A 23979-nucleotide genomic window follows, 5' to 3' on the forward strand; every position below is an offset into this window, starting at 1 on the left:
AGCTAGTTTTCAATCTGAAAAAAAAGACAATGATCAGCCCTTCCCCCTTCCCCCCACCAGAAATACATCTGACCTCACTCCCCTCCTCCCCCCTCCAACCAGAGAATGATCTGACCCACCTCCACCCCCACCCCCACCACTGATCTGAGTCAGAGAACAGTTGCAAACACTGAACATGCTCTTCAGAGGCTGGAGCACCCGACTGAGACTTTTATTCAGCAGGTCCCTAAAGGTGCGGTTCCAGATCTGTGAATGCAGTGCAAAAGGGGGAAATGCTGATAGAGTTGGGTGGGCAGTTCTTTAATTCAATTTAAATACATGCAAATGCATTTAAATCGTCGTTGTGCCCGATTTGGGCACAGAATGGATCCCTGCCATTTGCGGGTCTCGGTAAAGTGGCGATCTGCGTGGACTTGGGTGTGGATTGCAATAAAGGCCTCACGCGACTTTACCACGATTTTGTGCCCGAAAACGGACTCAAGTTGTTGGTAAAATTGGGCCCGAAGTCTTTATACCTGTTAGGGTCAAAGAGAAGCCTAACCTTGAACCATAACGGATATTATATTTAACCTAATAAAGATAAAGAACAGGTAAAATTGATTTATGGATGGAAATTGGAGGTCCAATGCTCTGAATCATAGAAATTGCAGCACATAAAGGGCCATTTTGCCCATTGCCCATGTTAATTCTTCAACTGGGGTTAATTCTCGAATCACATTCTTCAGCCCTTCCCCCCAAATCCTTTAACATTCTTCTTTTCCAGGTACCTATCCAAGCTCATTTCTGCACCTCTGCCTGTTCTTTTTCTCCCCAGTGAGCATTTCACATTCCTTTTATCAGTGCAGCTAATAGGAGACAACCAGATGCCTTGAAGAACTGCAGTTTCTTAGTATTGATGGTATAATATTGATTATCTTCAATCTTGTTACAAATTGGAAGGAGATTTTCCCATTTTCAGCTGGTAGGATGGGCAGCAGGAGCAGAAAATCCCACCGGAGGGCAACATATGATTTATAGCGGTGGAATTTCGAATGACGTAACAGGAATCTCAGTATTCAACAATGCGTTAACATCTAATAGTCAGACCCAAGATCCTGATAATCTCCCTCACACATTACATCATCCATTTTGCTGACTCAAAGTGCAGCAGGTCCCCAGAGCATGCACCTGGCAAGCGGAACTAGCCAGAGGAGTTTAGATGGGTGCATCGCCCAGCAGGTCACTGCCACTGTGGGAAAGGAAGTGGGGGGGGGGTGCTTTCTCCTTTTTTTCAGTATCGCGGTGTCCATCTTTTAAATGCTGGCTCAGTCAGAGCCTGCCCCACCAGCATGTCACCGGGGGATCCGACCCTTCCTTTTTTTTAGCTATGAGTCTAACAATAGGGCGGAGAAAGCTGCCAATGGGGCTGGAGCCTTTAATGCCGTTTTTCCTGCCCGCTGTGCTCCTCTGCCTAAAAATGGGAAAATTCTGCCCTAGATCTTGTGGCTTTGGATTAGCGTAAAGGTACAGAGTAAGGTAACATAGGTTTTAGATGTTGGGATGGAAAGTGGGAAAGACAGTTTGAGGAATAATGATGGAGAGAGGGGAAACCATACTAAACAAAGAGAGGAATAAATAAAGAAGATGATTCAAAGCTGAGAACTAATAGTTCCAGTATGCATTTAGAGAAGAATTTAATCCTTTGTGATGATTAGTGAAGGTAAGTGAGGTGCACATTTTTGGATGAAAAGGGATGAATCAAGTTTCAGGTAATTAATAAACACCCTTTGTTTTACATTTGAAGGGATAAGTAGATGTGATTCCAATCCATATACCCTCAGCAAATATAAAATTCAATCCAGACATTAATTTTCAAAAAGTAGTTCCCTAAAGATAAAACAAATGCATGGAAAAGCTAGAGTTTAGCAGGTATTTTAAATCATCTTTGACATTAATTTAAGTTGGTGTTGAAATTGTGGGTTTAAATCTTAATACAATTTATGGGAATAACAATAGATGAAATGGTTGAAGTTTCCTTCAGCACCAGGCCAACATGGCAGGACAAAATAAGAAGAATTGCATCAGAAATTGGGAGCAGATTTGGCAAAATCAGCAGACAATGAAGGCCATATAAAAAGATAATAACGGGCAAAAGTACTTTGAAGTGCCCTTATATATGCTAAATCGAGGTGAAGGGTCAAGGGGCGAAGTTAGAATAGCTTGTGTTAATGTTTTATTTTCAGGTTTGTGCCTTGTGTTCCTCGTCAACTCCTAGTGAGATTTCTACTGTTTCATTATTGGTACTTCCAGTAAGACTTTTTTGTTGTTGAAATAATAGGTCCTGAGTCTTCTGTCTATTAAAGCGGCCTTTCCTAACATTTTGTTGTGACATTTTTATATAGTTTTGTGCACTCCACAGCTGGATTAACAACATGTTTGCCCTTTATACCAGTTAAGTGGCTCATTAGCTGCTTAAGAAGTGTGAAAGGGCCATTATTTTGGGTGAGCTGTGATTGGCCAGTTTCCTTCCTGTCGTTCCTGTTTAACAGATTTACAATGCACAAAAGAAGCTCTATCAAAATCCTGCCGGCCATTTTGGTTCAAAACTGTTTTAAAACGAGAGGAACATTTAACGTGTACTTTGACGAAAGGAGAGGAAATATTAACCACATGAGGTAAAATCTACTCTAGTAAGAGTAAATGGACAGTATAGTTAAAATCATACAGAGGATCAGCATTTTCAGTGGGAAGACATTTAGTTGTTATCCAGAGAATGTAAGTAAAACGACACAGATTTATAAATAAGAAAAGAATTGACAACAAAATGCAATCTCCAATTTATTTGACTAACAGATCAGATTGAATATCAGTTAACATTGTGAAGATGGGTTTAATAACAACAACAGCTTATATTTAAATAGCACCCTTAACATTATAAAAAGTATGACACTGAATCACATAAGGAGATAGTAGGTCGGGGAAGTGGTGGTGCAACGGATGGTGTCACTGGATTACTAGTCTACAGAACGATGGTAATGCTCTAGTTCAAACCCTATTGTGTTAGATGGTGAAATTTGAATTCAACAAAAATTTGGAATTACAAGTCTAATGATGACCATGAAACCATTGCCAAGTGTCGTAAAAATCTATCTGGTTCACTAATGTCCTTTAGGGAAGGACATCTGCCATCTTTACCTGGTCTGGTCTACGTTTGACTCTGGACGCATGTGGTTCATGTTTAAAATGGCTTAGCAAGCCATTCAGTTCAAGGCAATTAGGAATGGGCAATAAATTTTGGCTCAACCAGCAAGGCCCACATAGAATCGTAGAATCCCAACAGTGCAGAGGGATGTCATTCAGCCTGCCCCGACTCTTTGACAGAACATCCCCCAGGCCCTATCCACAAAACGCCATGTATTTACTCCGTTAATCCCCTTATCCCATACAAAGGGGCGATTTAGCATGGCCAATCAACCTAACTGGCACATCTTTGGCTTGGGGAGGAAACCGGAGCACCCAAAGAAAACCCATGCAGACACGGGGGGAACATGCAAACTTCACACGAGCAGTCACCCAAGGCTCCCTGGCGCTGTGAGACAGCAGGGCTGACCACTGTATCACTGTGTTGTACATGATAGTTCCTGATCAAATAAACAAAATAAATCAAAAAAGTAGGTTTTTATGGAGTATTGAGGGAGGAAAGGGAGGTGGGAGGCATTGGGAAGATGTCCTAGAGCTCTGACACAATTGAAAGTGCAGCCTCCAATGAAGAAACAACTAAAATCAGGGATCCTCAAGAGGCCAAAATGATACAAGTGCAGATATCGCAGAGGGTTATGGGACAGGTGGGGAATTACAGAGACAGAGAGCAGTTTGGAACCAAGGATGAGAATTTTAAAATCAAGATGTTACTGACCAGGATCCAGTGTAGGACTGTGACTGTGGAAATTATAGGTGACTGGGACTTCTGAGTTAAGACAGGATTTCAGGAATTATCCATAAAAATATTGAAAATTTTAGGTTTAGTGCTGTGTCATAAGAAGATGGGCTGCCTGCAAAGCTAGCACATTGTGACTTAAGTGAGCTACATGGTTCTCTTTTCAGTCTCCACATTGAATCTGGAAGTTCTAGTAAATGTCTGAGCTTTTCTGGTAGCCTGGGAGCATAGAAGCATTCCAAGATGAACTAGGCCCAACCCGTACACCGAACAGGTAGCAGGGAAGAGGTAATGTAATATTATTCTGTTGAAAGGTAGTAAAGGTCAAGTATTTCAATGTGAGTTAATAAAAGCTATGCATAACGTGATTTTTTTTTCTCTGCTAAGATCAAAATTATTTTTGGCTCTGACCGAACTAAACCATGCTAACAATCATATTGAACAGGCATTAAATCTTCAGTAATCCTGGCCTGTTGATTGAGGTGGCTGCTAAGGAATTGAAACTGTTGAACATATGTGCTCTTCTTCAACATATATGGGAGGTGGAATGTATGGCTGACCATGTGTGAATTGATATGAGTTTTTTGATAATGTTCAAGGACAGACCCAAATTTTTTGTAAGCAGACTTGAAGAGATTTGCCAATGACTCTGTTGTCATCCACAAACATTGGACTATATAGTCTATACTAGTCAACTTAATTTTGACACAGAGGCAAGTGCGATAGAGTTTTCCGTCTAACCAGTATTTAATACTGACACCAGAGGGCATTTGATCTTTGATGTGAAGAGTAGCCACTTTTGGGTGGATTGCAAATAGGCTGGACGCTGTCACACAGCCTTGATTGACTTTGGTCCAGATTTTGATAATGGCTGTCCCATTTATGATATTTGTAGTTGTATCATTCATAAAGCAATCAACATTCCTGAGGCGTATTAGCATATTCTTGAACTGATGGACATTGGTAGCTTGAAATGTTATGCAGTAATTTCATTTTGCATATCTACTGTTTGCAAGAGAGTGGCATGCACATCATTGAAAGAATCAGCTTAAAAAGAGGTGAAGGTTCCCTTGAGAAATATTCTTGTGTAGGCTGAAGGGGTGGGGATTAATGAGAGAGTTTTCTAAATTTTGTCATTTGTAAAAATAGCTTCTGCCTATATATTAAAAGTTTCTATCTGAAATCAGGTGATGGTTTCTTTACTGGAAAATAATACTAGTTTCATACCAGTTAACCATTAAGTTTTCTCAGGTATTGGATTAGAATGTTGGGACTTACCATTTACTGAAGTCTTTAATTGAATCTTTAGAGAACAATATAGTTCGTGCATGCATGAAGTAAGACCTGGATAATACCCAGGCTTGGGCTTATAAGTGGAAGTAACATTCACATCTCCCAAATGCCAATCAAGTGACCATCTCCAAAACAAAACCAAACTACCACCCTGTGACATTCGTCATCGAACACCATCCCCCAACCTCCATGATAGGAGTCGCCATTAATCTAAAACTTAACTGGACAAGTTATGTAAATACAGTAGCTACAAGAACAAAGAAAAAGGGGCACAGATTTAATGTTTTGGGCACGAGATGCAAGGGGAATGTGAGGAAGAAATTGTACACAGCAGATGTTATTGATCGGTAACTCGCTGTTCATCAGGATGTTGGAATCAAAGAAGTTCAATGACTTTGAAAGGAAATCGGATAGGCATTTGGCAGAACTTTGGCGATAGAATGACAGAATGGGACTCACTTGATTGTTCCATGTAGAGCCAGTTAATAGATTGAATTGTCTCCTTCAGGCCGGGATTCTGTTGGGCTGATTGAAATTGGAAAATGGGAATGCTAGCTAGGAGGTTTGTCACAAAGTGGCCACCATTGGGCCTTCCCTATAATTGAGATTCTTGCGACTGAAGGCGATTGGAGGTGGGATGGGGATCGCAGGATAAAGGTCACAGGAGATGGGTGCAATTGGGTCAGACAAAAGGATAGGATCCTGGTTTTCAGTGCCCTCCTTCCTTCCTGATGCCAAGTGTGCCTGACCACAGAGTGTCTGACCACAAACTACCCCCCCACCGTGGAATCCCTCATGGAATTCAAAAAGGGATGCCGGACTAGCAGAAACTGGGAAGTTGTGCACATAGTATTTAAAAATTGTAGGATAAGTTTTTCAGACTGTTTGAAAAAGCATACATGATTATTGGTTTCATGAATAGACTCACAAGGAATGAAGCAAAGGGGTAAATCACCAGTTAAGCACAGCCAGAGTATTATATACAATTCTGGGCACCACACTTTAGGAAGGATATCGAGGGCCGGAATTTTTCAGCAGTTCACGCCGGCGGCATCTTCTTCTCCCTCTGATGGCACACCCCTTTTGTGGGTTTCCCAGTGACATGGGGTGCAGTCAGTGGGAAATTCCATTGACAGCGGTGGGACCAGAAGCACACCACAAAGAGGCCAGAAAATCCCCTCCCACCAAGGTTTATGAGAGGCTGCAGAGGAGATTTGGTAGAATGAATCCAGTTGTTCAGAGATTTGAGGAACTTTGATTGTCGTTCTTAGAACAGAAAAGGTTAAGGGGAGATTTATTAGACGTATTGCAAATTACAAACTGTTTTGAGCGAATAAGTAGAGCGAAATTTTTGGTAACTGTAAGTTAAAGATTTAAGATAATTGGTAAAATGTCCCGGGGAAATGAATAGAGTTGTCAAGATCTGAAATGCACTGTCTGAAAGAAGTGGTGGAAGTAGATTCATTAGTGCCTTTCAAAAGGAAATTGGATATATCTTTAGAAGGTAAGCTATAGACAGCGAAAAAGCCAGTCAGACTCATCAAATAACTCTTTCAAAGAATAGACACAAACCAAAATGGGCTGAAGAACTTTCTATCTAATATGATTCTAACAATGATCTTAGTACCCTTTTACAATGATTTGGAAATGTTTTTGGAAATGTCATACAGTTGCAAACTGTATCTTAATTAAACTGCACAGTATCATTTAAAAAACTTTGTGGCTTATGTATGGTTTTATTTATAGAGAAGCTACAAAAACCACAAATTCAGATCTTTCAGATTTATTTGGAATAGAAGTTGGCAGGCAGAAAATTTATTGCCATTCCCTTGTGTCGGAAACGTCTTTGGAACGTAAGCGTGAGTGTTGAGGGTAGATAGCTTGTGTTGTGAGTCAGCCGTGCCTCTGACCCCTTCTCTAAGGCTTTCAGTTCCTGCAGCAGCTCGTTTCTGTATATCCTGTTGCTGGAGGTCAAGGCAAGGGTCGTTGGCTTTGGGGAGCAGATTGCTGACAGTATCCTGTCTGCTGCAGGTGGTTTGTGCAAATAAACTAGTGTTTAAACTCCTGGCCAATGACTGAGAGAGAGGATACACAGACTGGCTTGCTGTTTAGCATTTTCCAGCTACTTTGATTAAAGTAATAGATGTTCTCATTTTAAATTTTATGTTAAAAGATTATGATGTAATGGCATGCCAAGATAGAAACTTGCACATTTTCCCTGTGCCTATGTGTCACCCAAGTTTCCTCCGGGTGCTCGGGTTTCCTCCCACAGTCCAAAGATGTGCGGGCTAGGTTGATTGGCCATGCTAAGTTGCCCTTTGGTGTCCCTAGATGTGTAGGTTTTGTGGATTAGCAAGATAAATACGTGGGGTTACAGGGATAGGGGCTGCGTTGGAATGTGGTCGATGTAGACTCGATGGGCTGAATGGTCTCCTTCGGCACTGTAGAAATTCTGTGAATTTTATGATTCTAAACTTGCTGACAATTTGATTTGTTGTCTCATGTTCAAGCTAGGTTTCACCAAAATAATTTTTTTTCTTATTCTGTTCAGTGTTCCTCCTTCATTTCTGTAGACACCATTCCTAAAAAAAACTGCATCAGAATTATTTTAAAAATTGCACTTTTCTTTCTACTTTGCTAATTTTATTCCATTCTGTCTTGAAGACTGAAATTCATTCTGGGAATATTTCACGGTGTCTGACTTTAGCTTAGTTGTGATTGCTGCATGGGTTCCAATTCCAGTGCCTGGATACCCCTCAACTTCTATCTTGACTGATCTGTCAAAGTACCACTACACTCTCAAATCTCTACTGATGTCATGGTGCTGACTTGCTTTCCTGTAGGCAGTTCCTGACATGCAGGCATGAGCATTAACTGGACAGGTTATTTGGGCAGGGGACAGGAGGGGGAAGAGCGGTGAGGGGAGCTTAGAAGGCCAGGGAACACAGAAATATAGGAAATAGGAGCAAAGAAGCAGCCCGTTCAGCCCCTGAAACCTGAGCGCCATTCAACTAGATAATGGCTGATCTTCAACCCTCAACTCCATTTTCCCACAACAGACCCATTTCACTTGACAACAGACCATAAGCAGAAGTAGGCCATTTGGCCTATCAGGTCTGCACCGCCATTCAGTTAAATCATGGTCAGAATTCTCCTGTTATTCACATTAGTGGTGCACCCTGTGCCACGGGTTTCACCATGGCATGGGGTGGCTTCAGTAGAATTCCCATTGTTAGCAGTGGGACCAGAGGATCTCACTGCCAGTGAATGGTGCGCTGCAGAGAAAATCGCCAGAGAATCTTGCTTCATGACTGATCTGAAATTATAATCTTCAACTCCACTTTACCACCTTATTCCCATAATCCTTGATTCTATTACTGATAAAAAATCTGTCTATCTCAGCCTTGAACATGCGTAACAACCCAGCCTCTGTCACAGATATCTTTAATATCTAGAAATCTATCAGTACCTATCTCGAATGTACTGAATGATTGAACCTCCACAGACATTGAGAGTAAGGAATTCCAAAGATATGCCACCCTAGAAGTGAAGAAAGACCTCTTCATCTCAGCCCTAAATAGTTTACATCTTAATCTGAGAGTATCTACCCTAGTTCTCGACATCCCAACAGGAATGTCATCTATGTTGACAATCAACCTGAGTTATCAGTCTCAGCATTGTATCATAAGAACATAAGAAATAGGAGCAGGAGTAGGCCAACTAGCCCTTCGAGCCTGCCCTGCCATTCAATAAGATCATGGCTGATCTGTTGTGGCTCAGTTCCACATTCCCGCCCTCTCCCCATAACCCTTAATCCCCTCTCTTATCAAAAACCCATCAACCCGCGTCTTAAAAATATTTAGCGAGGTAGCCTCCACCACTTCAAAGGGCAGAGAATTCCAGAGATTCACCACCCTTTGAGTGAAGAAGTTCCTCCTCAACTCTGTTCTAAACCGCCCCCCCCCTTTATCTTGAGGCTGTGCCCCCTAGTCCTGCTATCCTTTCTGAGTGGGAAGAGTCTCTCCACCTCTATCCTATCCATCCCATTCATCATCTTATACGTCTCAATGAGATCTCCCCTCATTCTTGTAAACTCTAACGAGTACAAGCCTAATTTATTCAGCCTCTCCTCATAGCTCAACCCCCTCAACTCCGGCATCAGCCTAGTAAACTATATTTTGGCCTTGGAGGGAGTGCAGAGGAGGTTTACTAGGCTGATACCGGAGTTGAGGGGGTTGAGCTATGAGGAGAGGCTGAATAAACTAGGCTTGTACTCGTTAGAGTTTAGAAGAATGAGGGGAGATCTCATTGAGACGTATAAGATGATGAATGGGATGGATAGGATAGAGGTGGAAAGACTCTTCCCGCTCAAAAAAGACAGTAGGACTAGGGGGCACAGCCTCAAGATAAAGGGGGGGCGGTTCAGAACGGAGTTGAGGAGGAACTTCTTCACTCAAAGGGTGGTGAATCTCTGGAATTCTCTGCCCGTTGAAGTGGTGGAGGCTGCCTCGCTAAATATTTTTAAGAAGCGGGTTGATGGGTTTTTGATAAGAGAGGGGATTAAGGGTTATGGGGAGAGGGCGGGAAAGTGGAACTGAGCCACGACAGATCAGCCATGATCTTATTGAATGGCGGGGCAGGCTCGAAGGGCCAGATGGCCTACTCCTGCTCCTATTTCTTATGTTCTTATGTTCTTATGTTCTTAAACCTCCTCTGCACTCCCTCCAAGGCCAAAATATCTTTGCGTAAGTACGGCGCCCAAAACTGCACACAGTACTCCAGCTGCGGCCTCACCAATGCCCTATACAGCCGCAGCAAGACCTCCCTACTTTTATATTCAATCCCCTCGCGATGAAGGCCAGCATCCCATTTGCCTTCCTGACCACCTGCTGCACCTGCAAGCTGGGTTTTTGCGACTCATGCACAAGGACCCCGAGGTCCCTCTGCACCGTCGCCTGCTGCAGTTTTTCTCCACGTAAGTAATAATCCTTCCTACCATTATTCCTACCAAAGTGGACCACCTCGCACTTGCCAACATTAAATTCCATTTGCCATTTCCTGGCCCATTCGCCCAGCCTATCTAGATCCTTCTGTAGACTCTCACCACCCTCCGCACAATTTGCCTTTCCACCAATTTTGGTGTCATCAGCAAATTTCGACACCCTACACTCGGTTCCCTCCTCCAGATCATCTATATAAATGGTAAATAGCTGAGGCCCCAGCATCGACCCGTGAGGCACTCCACTAGTCACCAACCGCCAATCCGAATAGCACCCATTGATCCCCACTCTCTGCCTCCTATTTGACAACCAGTCCTCTATCCACGCTAACACCCTACCCCCAACTCCATGCCCCCTGACCTTCTGCAATAACGTCTTGTGAGGTACCTTGTCAAACGCCTTCTGAAAATCAAGAGAGACCACATCCACCGGCTCTCCTCTATCCACTGCCCTAGACACATCCTCATAGAACTCCAGTAAATTTGTCAGACACGACTTCCCTTTAACGAAACCGTGCTGCGTCTGCTTTATCAAGCAGTTCCCCTCAAGATGCCTCGCTATTTCCTCCTTGATGACGGATTCTAACATTTTACCTACAACAGACGTTAAACTAACAGGCCTATAATTCCCCGCCTTTTGCCTGGCACCCTTCTTAAACAACGGCGTAACATTAGCCGTTTTCCAATCTTCCGGCACTTCCCCGGAATCCAGCGACGTCTGGAAAATAACCACCAAGGCATCCACTATCACCTCCGCCATTTCTTTCAGAACCCTCGGATGCATTCCATCCGGTCCTGGGGACTTGTCCACAATCAGCCCCTCCAGTCCGTCGAGCACCACCTCTCTAGTAACAGTAATGTCATCGAGACCCTCCAGTCCTACCACCTTTCCATCTCTAACATCCGGCAAATTATTCACGTCCTCCTCCGTGAAGACCGAAACAAAAAAGTTATTCAAGACCTCAGCCATATCCCCATCCCCTACCACTAAGTCCCCCTTCTCATCCTCTAAGGGACCAATGTTCACCCTAGCCAGCCTCTTCCTTTTTATATATTTATAGAAACTCTTGCTATCCTTTTTTATATTAAGCACTAGCCCAGCTTCATAGTTTCTCCCACCCTTCTTTATCAACTTCTTTGTCAATCTTTGTTGACGTTTAAACCTCTCCCAATCCTCTTCTCGGCCACTACTCTTAGCTACTCTAAACGCCTCCGCTTTTAATTTAACACTTCCCTTCACCTCCTTCGTTATCCACGGCTTATTGCCTCTCCTCCTACGGTCCTTTTTGACCATCGGAATAAATTTCTGCTGAGCACCAAGAAAGATCTCCTTAAAGATCTTCCACTGCTCCTCAGCAAGACCTACCTTCCAACGCGCTCCCCCAGTCCACATTCGCCAATTCTTCTCTCATCCTACCGTACTCCCCTCTGTTCAAACATATGTATCATGAGACCTTAGAAACTTACAGGATAATTTGAGGATGGTTCGGTTGGCATCAAAGGCAATAATACTTGTCACTAGGACCCCAAAGATAGGATTACCTTCCTGGCTTTTACTCGGGGAGGTTAATCATGTTTGTTACAGTGGACAGAAATTTTAAGTGCAATATTCATTGTTTCCTATTGTCTTAGTGTGCGTTTTAATTTTGATTAGTTTGATATCTGACATTTCTTTTCCCTCAGATGCAAATATTTAGCTTACTATAACATGAAACTTCCAACTGTGTTTACTTGTTATAATGCTGGCATGCTTCATCAATCTTGCTTTTATAAAAAGCTCTGGTCAATTATTAGGGGGTGATAATCTCCCATTCTGAAGGAAAAAACCTTGCGATCTCCTGGGCCACATGCCACTCATGAAAAATAAAAGCAGCTCATCTATATGTTTAAACAACCTGATGAATCCTAATTATCATTCTCAACATTTGCCCAGTGTTGACTGTTCTGCAATTGTCATCACGTTGTAAATATTTGTGCAGTGGTATATATGTGTATGTATGTATGTGTATTAATCATGAATATAGAGGAGGGGTTAACTGTTGTAATGAAAGAAATGAAAAATACAAAATGAATATAACCTGAATATGATGCAAATTTTCCATAATTATATTAAAACAATATACTGTAAATAAAACAAGTTTTCAGCTACCTCAGAATTTTTCTGATAATCATTTCTAAATGAGCATTCGGATGAAAGATGAAGCGACGATTGATTCGACAGTACTGTTCTGCAAACTCACAAGATTCTTCTGAAAACATTAAAAACTACACGTTCACATTTGTCTGGTCATGGTTTTTAAATTTAGCTTTGCACCAAGTGAGCTTAAAGTAATCCTTTGGGAGGCAAGAATCTGGGTAGGAATAAAGAAATGTTCTCTGATGTAAGGATGTGCCAAGTCATGTTCCTCAGGGATCTTTACCTTCACCTCAGCTTTCCATCATATAAAGCTATAATTTAGCTGAAAGGCTAGAATGTTGTGCATCCAAGTTTGCAGGTGACTTTAAGTTGAATGACACAGTAAGTTGTGTATTTAGAAGCCGGGATATATGTATTTTTTACTCATTTTGCAGAATGTGGGTGTTGCTGGCTAGGCCAGCATTTATTGCCCATCCACAGTTGTCCTTCAGTAGATGGTGCTGAGCTGCCTTCTTGAATTGCTGCAGTCCCTGAAGTGTAAGTGCTGTTAGGAAGGGAAAGAAATTCCAGGATTTTGACCCAATGATTGTGAAGAAAAGGTAATGCATGAGTGCCACAGTGGCACGGAGATTAGCACTGCTGCTTCTCACAGGGACTCGGGTTTGATTTCCGGCTTGAGCCACTATCTGTGTTGTGCTTGCACATTCTTTCAGTGTCTGTGTGGGTTTCCTCTGGATGTTCTGGTTTCCTCCTACTGTCCAAAGATGTGTGGGTTAGATGAATTGGCCATGCTAAATTGCCCCTTAGTGTCAGGGGGACTATTGGGCTAAATGCTGAGGCTATGGGGATAGGACTTGGGTGGAATTGTGGTTGGTGCAGACTTATTGGGCTGAATGGCCTCCTTCTGCACTGTAGCATTCTATGATATGTCCAAATAAGGATGCTGAGTGACTTGGAGGAGAACCCCCAAGTGGTGGTGCTCCCAGGTATCTGCTGCTCTTGTCCTTATAAATGGTAGTGGTCATGGGTTTGGAATGTGCTGCCAAAGAAACAGGAGGGACATAAGAACTAGGAGCAGGAGTAGGCCATCTGCCTCTTTGACCCTGCTCTGCTGTTCAATAAGATCTTGGCTGATCGTTTTGTGGATTCACCTCCACTTTCCTGCTCACTCGCCATAACCTTTAATTCCTTTACTGTTCAAAAATCTATCTATCCTTGCCTTAAAAAACCTTGGCAAGTTCCTGCAGTGCATGTTGTAGAATGTGCATGCTACATACTACTGCTATGATGCATTGGTGTTGGGGGATTGAATGTTATGAAGGGGGAAGTAATTAAGTGGGCCACTTTGTCCCGGATGGTATTGATCCTCTTGAGTGTTGTTGGAACTGCACTCATCCAATAGCCTTTGATCTGCTCTCGCAGCCACAATATTTGTATGGCTAGTCCAGTTGAGTTTCTGGTCAGTGGTAACCCGCAGGATGTTGATGGTGGGGATTCAGCGATGGCAATGCCATTGAATGTCTCTTGTTGGAAATGGTCATTGCCTGTCACTGGTGTGGCGCAATTGTTACTTGCCACTTGTCAGATCAACTCTGGATATTGCCCAATGCTTGCTGTATTTGGAGATGAGCTGCTTCAGTGTCTGAGGCATTGCAAATGGTGCTGAACATTGTACAGTTGTCAGCAAACATCCCCACTTTGGATTTTATGGTGGAAGAAAGGTAATTGATAAAGCAGCTGATAGTTGAGCCTAGGACACTACGCTGGGGAACTCCTGCGGTGATGTCTGGGGTTGAGATGATTGACCTCCAACCACCATTACTATCTTCCTTTATGCCAGGTGTAATTTCCACCAGGGGAGTGATTTCCCCCTGATTCCAATTGACTCCAGTTTTGCCTGGCCTCCTTGATGCCATTCTCAGTCAAATGGCACCTTGATGTCAAGGACAGTCACTCTCAGCTCACCGCTGGCATTCAACTCTTTTGCCCATGTTTGAACCAAGCCTGTAATGAGGTCAGGAGCTGATTGACTCTGGCAGAACTAAACTGAACAGGCTAAATGAGTAGGCACAACTATGATAGTTGGAGTCTGATGTAGGGTCAGTGTGAGGACTACTTTGGACCTGAAAAGACCAAAACAGAATACTGCCTTAATAGTGAGAGCCTAGGACAATCAAGGGTCAACAGCTTCCATGCATACACATTACTAAAATCTAGTCCAAAAATAGGACATACAGAAATGATACAGAATACAGGACATACAGAAATCAGTCAATTTTTTTAAATTCAATAAATGGATCAAAGAATATAGAGCAAAGGCAGGAAGTGGAGTTGAGGTACAGATTAGCCATGTTTTAACTGAACGACATTACAGGCTGAATGGACTACTCCTGTTACTAAGTTCCTACTGTATCAGGTGTAAAGCCCAAGTAGCATTAAGTTACTGCTTGGATTTGGCTTGGCGCCACTTGCCTAAGGACACTTCCGTTACCTTACTCTTCAGTTGTACGATACAATTTATATTGGTGCAAAGCTATGGTGCACCAACTATGTATTTTAGTAGCCGTATTCATAGACTGCATGACAAGAAGATAGCAACAAAAGAAGTATTCCAACCACAGGTACAACACCACTTCTTCATGCAGTTAAAAAGATTACACCATCACTACGACACAGAGTATCACAGAAATTCTTTTACTGTGGCGGTTTACCAGCTTATTTCAGTAGAATCGCAACTTCCCCAACAGTTAGCATTTTCATAAAAGGGAAGTGAGAAGACTTTTTAAATATGCATCATGCCTGGCTGTGATTTGTTTGTAATGACACCGTGATTTATAATATACACCGCATGCCTGTTTCGCAGTGAAGCAGAAGGAAGTTTACAGTTTGATGAGGATTTAACGTTTAGTTTAGTAAAGTCTTGTTTAAGGCACATTAGACTTTTGAAGATTGTAGGAGCCTTTCTGCATCAAGGTAAAGCTTGATCCTTTTATAATACAGTGCAACTTGTTTAAAAAAAAACTATTATTATGAAAAGTTGAAGTGCCAGCAAGGACATTATCAAGGTCAAAGAGAATAGAAGAGAAGATGCAGTAAATCAAGGACTGCTCAGGCAACACAAAGCTTGGTTTTGAAAGATTGCAGGAAGAGGAGAAAGCTGAGGTAGGTAAGCAGTTCATGATCCTGGGAAAGAACAATTTGATACAGAAGACGATGAAATGAATTCTGAGTTCAATTTGGCGAAGATGCAGGATTTAAGATCCTCTGCCATTATACAGACACCATTATTCAACTCTTTTTGTTTTATTAAGAAAGACTCAATGTGAATGCACTTGTAAATACTTACAAATTGCCAGGGTTGGTACGTCGTCACAGAGTTAAATTGTTGGCAGACAACTCTGCTGCAGTTCTGATTGTATTGTATTTGTACATCAATGTGTTTCTTGATATTTTAACTTTCGTAATTAAAAATGAAATGTGGCTTATAATGGAGGTCAGTTTCACATCACTCATACCTCCTTCTCACTTCATTTTTTTATTTGCCCTTGGGCAGTATCTGGTTTTTGTATTGCCACCAGGGAGGCCTGGTGATGAAACTTTTGCTCCTTACCCTCATAAACATCTTCGGAGTGGGGTGAGAGGAGAACGGAAGAGAATTTAAACGACAGTTAAAGAATCAAATCGGTTAAAGAAATGTAACAATCATCCCTGTCATGTTTTAAGAAGGATATGTTCTTGAAGGTGGGGTTAATCTGCTTTGTTCCGTGTCCTATTTTTGATCTTATCCTGTTTCCATTTCATGAAGACTGGCATTGTGCTGTAAGGGTGTTGTGTCATCTGCACAGACCTCGTTGTGTTTGTTTGAGTATTTTTTCCCCCTGTAACTTGCGTGAAATGTGTTTGTACCTGTCCCTTCGGGAGATTGTTACTGAAAAAGACCTTAAGAATTTCTTCTGAGATCCTCGTCTGATTTTTTTTTCTGGTTGCCATTTTATTGGTTCAGCTTGTTTCCCATAAACCTGGGGTGCTTTGCATAAGATCAAGCTGACCGTAAAATTGTTGTCTATAATTTCTAGCTAGAAATAAAATACTAATAGATGTCTTTCATCAACAAACCTAAATGGAAGCCGCTTGATTTTCTGACTGCCCTGAGAAAGAGTCAGTTTTTATGTAGTGAGGAGAACAGGGATCTTCCCATTGAGTCAGTGACTGGACGGCACACTGGGGCCACCATCTTCACTGCATTTAAGGCCAAACATAAAATGTAATGTTACTTCACATATTCACTGCACGTCACAAACTTATTTCATCTACTGGAAGCAGAAGAAATAATACGTAAGAGGTCCTAGAATTTGATAGCGCTGCACTCATTTTAATAAGACTAAACAGGCACCTAATCCTCCAATCATATGAGCCACCGATGCACATGCAAATCATTGGCCAGATGCCTGGCTGATATGTGGGTTGTCAGCTGTGTTCAGAACTGAAAAATGTCTATATTCAGCTCTATCTTCAGTCCTTGAAGAACTCATTCAACCTCCTCTTCATCATCTCCAACCCACTACTGATCACAAGGTTGATCTCAAACCATTCCTGCCTTCACCCTAATTCAACTTGTCTCCTGATTGCCTCACTTTCGATCTTCCCAATCGTCCATCTCTGGATCAGCCATCTCCTATCAGATTATCTCTCCCATGCTCCTCGCACTTTACAATCAACCCTTTGCTCCTTGTCACCCCCCCCCCCCTCCTCAATTGACTCTTCTCCATATCAGCCATGCCAACCACACCCCTGGTTACCCTTTCTCTTCCATTTGGCCCAGACATGCCTCACCCCATCCCTCAGATCTGCCCCCGAAACCCTTTCTTCTTTCGGATTGACCCTGCACCGATAGGCCCTTCCTCTGTCCCCTCTGTACCAATTTCTTCTTCCTGATCTGCTCTTTTCTCCCGAATATCCCTTTTCAATTGGCTCTTATCTCATCTTGCCCTCCCATTTTTCCATTAAAAGAACATACTGAACATAAAATCACCAACAAATGATGTTAAGGTATGTGTGTACTGAAGACATGATATGATGTAACAGTGGCAGAAGTTGCACCACTAGTCATAAGAACATAAGAACATAAGAAATAGGAGCAGGAGTAGGCCATCTAGCCCTTCGAGCCTGCCCCGCCATTCAATAAGATCATGGCTGATCTGTCGTGGCTCAGTTCCACATTCCCGCCCTCTCCCCATAACCCTTAATCCCCTCTCTTATCAAAAACCCGTCAACCCGCGTCTTAAAAATATTTAGCGAGGTAGCCTCCACCACTTCAACGGGCAGAGAATTCCAGAGATTCACCACCCTTTGAGTGAAGAAGTTCCTCCTCAACTCCGTTCTAAACCGTCCCCCCTTTATCTTGAGGCTGTGCCCCCTAGTCCTACTATCCTTTCTGAGCGGGAAGAGTCTCTCCACCTCTGTCCTATCCATCCCATTCATCATCTTGTTTCTACCCACAAATAAGCTGGGGGTGGGGGGAGCGGGGGACAATGCGGAGGTGGAGATGTGGTTGCTATTTTTGACACCAACCATGGCTACTTCAGTCCATTGGAAATTGACAGATTTGTATTTCAGCTGAATTCAAATGGGCCTGAGGGCAATAAATGAATATCCTTGTCACTATATGACAATAGTCACTTTCCTCATTCCATATCCTTGTGAACAGAATTAATTTGCTTCATTTTGTGCACCTCTCCCTACACTTCACATTGAGGTGTAATGCAGCTGAATAAAAATTTTCCCACTTTTTTTTCTAGCTCCATTTGACTGCCATGAGAAGAGGAATGCGATCAAAGGTAAGTCCTGTTAAAATTCACTCCAGTAAGGTAGAAAATATTGCTTTCATTTTGCTGGCTGCTGCAGCAAGGTTTCAATTTGTTTGTTCCCGCTTGTGAGGATGGATTTTTAATATTTTGTGGGAGAATTGTGTTATTCTGTAAGGAAAGCTGTGTAACTATGTGTAAATGATTTCATTAAGCTGAAGAAAGGTTAATAGAAGAAAACTGTTACGAGAGTTGAGCAATAAAAGGGGTAAAGGTGCTAAAAGCATACATCTGTAATATGAGGCCATGGTGAAGCGCATTTATAAGTACATAGGGTGAGTTTAGAAATTTGCATTAGGAGATAGTTAGGGACTAGGCTTTCAGCTGTTAAATTTCAAAAGGGAATAAGGAACTTTTACAACTTACAAAAGTTTCATAACTAAACAAGGGAAGGTTATTAAATTTGATTTGATCCAAAAGGGGAGGCAGTAGGAAAGCATGAAAGATTTTAATATTTTGGAAAAAAAACTTCAAAGAGGTGCTGAGAAAAATGGAATCAAAGATGAAAGTGAAACAGATTTCTAAGGTAGGAAGTTGTTGTGATGAGTTGTGTTGGCTGTGTGGAAGAGATACTCTGGGATCAACTCTGAGCTAGAGAAGGTGCAACATCTGAAACAGACATCCAGAAACCAGAAAAGTCTTTGCTCAGAAAGCAGTCTTGTTTCTGAATTTTCTTGGATTTCCACAACAAAGTGGAAGTCGTGTGGTACATCTTTACTAAAGTGACAGCAGTTTTGCTTTGGGTAATATTACTGCTTTTTAATTAAGAATCTATAAGGGAGTTTTGACAAGAAGGTGCTTACTTGTGTGTTTTGATCAAGTGGATTCTTTTAGGTATGTTTTATAAGATAGCTTTGACTGTGTAACTTTAATCTTTTGTGCTAAGTCTTCTTGTTAATGAATCTTCTCATTTTTAACATACCCAGAAATGTTACTGGAATTCTATACTTCTGGGATCAGCAGATTTCTCCTCATTTTCAGCATAAAAAAGAAAAAAATGTTATGATCAGTAAGACAGGTTTCCCTCTGGGATTTGGCTTGCTCAGCAGACAACATTTGCAGTGGTCATAGCACCTCCTTTTATCTTGTGACACCGTGCCATTTGTAAAACAAATAGGAGGAGACTACAATTCTTTGTAAGGTGATTCTAGAGATGATAAAGTGCATTGTCTGCACTCATGAATGGTTGCTGTGGCACGATACAATCTGTGTGGAGCTGAACTTGCCATGGGCTGTTGTGGAAATCCAAGGAAACTCAGAAACAAGGCTGTTTACTGAGCAAGGACCTTTGTAGTTCCTGAACTCTGTGTGGAGGTGCACCTTGTCATGGGCTGGTGCCAGGGATAGAGAAGACAAAAAAACAGTGAGAGGGTGGTGGGAGTGGAAGCTGTAACCAACAACTGAGAGTTAAATGGCTATCTTCCAAGTAGTGGAAGAGTATCCTGGATAGCTTTTCACCTGAGTTGGAAATCAAACATATCTTTAAAAGGTTTCTGAAAGGCTACACGTGGTTGCTCACCATTGAGCGATAATTTGTGTTTGAATAATTATATCTGAGATTCACTGTTGTGATTTATCGATCTATTGGACAGTAAAATTGGAGAGCACGCTTATAGAATAACAATATAACCCTGGCAATCGCTCCACCATTTCTAGCATCGATGTATTTTTATTACTATTTTTCAAAATGCCCATCCTTGCTGTATATTGCTGAACATATTAAATTGATTTCTAAATGCTACAAATGTACTTGGTATTGCATGACTGACAACCCTGAAATTTCTCATGGCAATTTTTCCCAGGTTCTTCATTTACTCTGCATATTTTTCATAGGTTTTTGGGAGCAACAAGCCAGAGCTTCACTTTATTTAAGGATTGAGTTTGTTAGTTTGGGAAATTGCAGGTCAGTTTTATGATGTGAAACATTTTCAGTTCATTTTCGAGAAGTGTGTGTTCTTTGGAAATCTAAATCTTTATGACTGCAGTTGAACTCATCCAGCTGGATGTCGTGGTAGGAATTGATTCAATATATTGATTCACTGAGATACTGCAGCAGTATTTTAGTATCACAATAACATTAAAAAAAAATAACTAGCAAATTGCTGGGTGAGGATGGATGAACTCAGCTGTGACATTCTGTAGTTGAATAAGCTAGCAATGTAGGCAACCATGTGAATAGACATAGTACTGGTAAATAGCAGCTTTGGATGTTTGACCAAAATTTGAGGAGTGGAACATGAATGTAACAACAAATATCATCCTGACTATTACCATTTTAGACTGTAGAGGGGAATGGACTTAGAAAAGTTTACTCATCATCTACACTGGGGACAAAGGCAAGGGGAGATCTACCTAAAGGGAAAAATAGACCTCATGTAGCATTTTCATAGAATCATACTGTGCGGAAGGAGGCCATTCGGCCCATCAAATCTGCACTGACCACAATCCCACCCAGGTCCTATTCCCATAATCCCATGCATTTTCTCTAGCCAGCCCCTTGACATTAAGGGAGAATTTAGCATGGCCAATCCACCTAACCCCCACATTTTTGGATTGTGGGAGGAAACTGGAGCACCCAGAGAAACCCATGCAGACGCAGGGAGAATGTGCAAACTCCACATAGACAGTGACCCAAGCCAGGAATTGAACGCGGTTCCCTGGCATTGTGAGGCAGCAGTGCTAGCCACTGTGCCGCCATGCCGCCCACTTTATTATTTCTTTTACATAGAAAAACACAGCATCTACAACAGAGAAAAAGGCCACTGAGGCTCAATTTCTCTGTGCTCATGTTTATGCTCCTTTGTCAATTTATTAGTCATATATGTATCTTATTTCTAGATCTTTGCTCTTCAGCTCTATTGAGTTTCTTACTTTTGAAGGAGTAAGTAGTCTCCTTAATCCTTAATGGGGCGGCACATTGGTATAGTGGTTAGCACTTCTGCCTCACAGCGCCAGGGAGCCAGGTTCGATTCCTGGCTTGGATCAATGTCTGCGTGGAGTTTGCACATTTTCCCCATGTTTGTATGGGTTTCCTCTGGGTGCTCCATTTTCCTCCCACAGTTGGAAAGACTTGCTGGTTAGCTACATTGACCTGAACAGGTGCCAGAGTGTGACGACTAGGGGAATTTCACAGTAACTTCATTGCAATGTTAATGTTAGCCTTACTTGTGATTAATAAATAAACTTTTTTTTTCTTACCAGAAAGTCAGTGCATATTTCCTCATTGCATTTGCTGCAATTGCAATTCACTTTAAATCTGTCCTTTCACCCTCGATCCTCTTACGAGTGGGAACAGTTTCTCTCAATCTGCTCTGAGCAGGCCCCTCACGATTTGGAACACCTCTGGAAAATTCCCTCTTTGCCTTCTCGTCTCCAAGGTATAACTCCCCTGAGCTCAAAGAACAAAGAAAATTACAGCACGGGAACAGGCCCTTCGGCCCTCCAAGCCTGCACCGATCATGCTGCCCGACTTAACTAAAACTCCCTACCCCTCCGGGGCCCATATCCCTCTATTCCCATCCTATTCCTGTACTTGTCAAGACACCCCTTAAAAGTCACTACCACATCCGCCTCTCCCCCAGCAACGGGTTCCAGGCACCCACTACTCTCTGTGTAAAAACTCTGCCTTTAAACCTTGCCCCTCACACCTTAAACCTATGCCCCCTAGTAATTGACTCTTTCACCCTGGGAAAAAGCTCCTGACTATCCACTCTGTCATGCCTCTCATAATCTTGTAGGCTTCTATCATGTCTCCCCTCAACCTCTGTCACTCAAGTGAGAACAAACCAAGTTTCTCCAATCTCTCCTCATAGCGAGTGCCCTCCATACCAGGCAAAATCCTGGTAAATCTTTTCAGTACCCTCTCCAGAGCCTCCACATCCCTCTGGTAGTGTGGCGACCAGAATTGCCACACTCTATATTCCAAGTGCGGTCTAACTAAGGTTCTATAAAGCTGCAACATGACTTGCCAATTTTTAAACCCAATACCCTGGCCAATGAAGGCTTCTCCACCTGCATTGCCATTTTCAGTGACCTGTGTACTTGTAGGCCCAAATCCCTTTGCCTATCAATACTCTTAAGGGTTCTGCCATTTACTGTATATTTCCTATCTATATTAGACCTTCCAAAATGCATTAACCCACATTTGTCTGGACTATCTCCATCTGCCATCTCTCTGCACAAGTCTCCAACTGATTTATATCCTGCTGTATCCTCTGATGGTCCTCATCACTATCCACAGATCCACCAACCTTTGTGTCATCTGCAAACTTACCAATCAATCCAGTTACATTTTCCTCCAAATTATTTATATATATTACAAACAGCAAAGGTCCTAACCCTGATCCCTGAGGAACACCACTTGTCACAGCCCTCCATTCAGAAACACACCCTTCCACATCTACCCTCTGTTTTCTTTGACCGAGCCAGTTTTGTATCCATCTTGCCAGCTCACCTCTGATCCCATGTGACTTCACCTTCTGCACCAGTCTGCCATGAGGGACCTTGTCAGAAGCCTTACTGAAGACCATGTAGACATCCATTGCCCTATCCTCATCAATCATCTTCATGGAATTTAATGTTGGCAAGTGTGAAGTTGTCCACTTTGGTAGGAATAATGGTAGGAAGGACTATTACTTACATGGCGAAAAACAGCAGCATGCTACGGTGCAGAGGGACCTCGGGGTCCTTGTGCATGAGTTGCAAAAACCCAGCCTGCAGGTGCAGCAGGTGGTCAGGAAGGCGAATGGGATGCTGGCCTTCATAGCGAGGGGGATTGAATATAGAAGTAGGGAGGTCTTGCTGCAACTGTACAGGGCACTGGTGAGGCCGCAGCTGGAGTACTGTGTGCAGTTTTGGTCGCCGCACTTACGCAAGGATATTTTGGCCTTGGAGGGAGTGCAGAGGAGGTTTACTAGGCTGATACCGGAGTTGGGGGGGGTTGAACTATGAGGAGAGGCTGAATAAACTAGGCTTGTACTCGTTAGAGTTTAGAAGAATGAGGGGAGATCTCATTGAGACATATAAGATGATGAATGGGTTGGATAGGATAGAGGTGGAGAGGCTCTTCCTGCTCAGAAAGGACAGTAGGACTAGAGGGCACAGCCTCAAGATAAGGGGAGGGCAGTTTAGGATGGAGTTGAGGAGGAACTTCTTCACTCATAGGGTGGTGGATCTCTGGAATTCTCTGCCCGTTGAAGTGGCGGAGCCTGCCTCGCTAAATATATTTAAGACGCGGGTAGATAGGTTTTTGATAGGCAAGGGGATTAAGGGTTATGGGGAGAAGGCGGGAATGTGGAACTGAGCCACGACAGATCAGCCATGATCTTATTGAATGGCAGGGCAGGGTCAAAGGGCTGGATGGCCTACTCCTGCTCCTATTTCTTATGTTCTTACGTTTATCAGTTCCTGGAAAATCTCAATCAAGTTCGTGAGACACGACCTCCCCTTCACAAAACCATGTTGCCTCTCATTAATACGTCCACTTATTTCCAAATGGGAATAAATCCTGTCTCGAATAATCCTCTCCCATAATTTCCCTACCACTGATGAAAGGCTCACCAGCCTGTAATTACCTGGATTATTCTTGCTACCCTTCTTAAACAAAGGAACAACATTGGCTATTCTCCAGTCCTCTGGGACCTCCCCCATAGCCAGTGAGGATACTAAAGATTTTGCTCAAGGCCCCAGCAGTTTCCTCCCTTGCCTCTGTCAGTATTCTGGGATATATCCCATCAGGCCCTAGGGACTTGCCTACCTTAATGTTTCTCAA

The 23979-nt window shown here is 42.6% G+C and overlaps 1 protein-coding gene across 6 annotated transcripts in view; it reads left to right on the forward strand.

The window, feature by feature from the left end:
* tcf4 (transcription factor 4) overlaps positions 1-23979 on the forward strand; it is a 592048-nt gene that overhangs the window by 272140 nt on the left and 295929 nt on the right. For all 6 annotated transcript variants that reach the window (XM_080182922.1, XM_080182913.1, XM_080182904.1 and 3 more), the window contains one exon: positions 18144-18182. In XM_080182922.1, coding sequence (XP_080039048.1) covers positions 18144-18182 — 39 coding nt within the window. The remainder of the gene's footprint in view (positions 1-18143; positions 18183-23979) is intronic.

The sequence above is a fragment of the Carcharhinus amblyrhynchos genome, chromosome 1 (genome assembly GCF_965287045.1).
Source record: "Carcharhinus amblyrhynchos chromosome 1, sCarAmb.v2.hapA, whole genome shotgun sequence".
NCBI classification, from domain to species: Eukaryota; Metazoa; Chordata; class Chondrichthyes; order Carcharhiniformes; family Carcharhinidae; genus Carcharhinus; species Carcharhinus amblyrhynchos.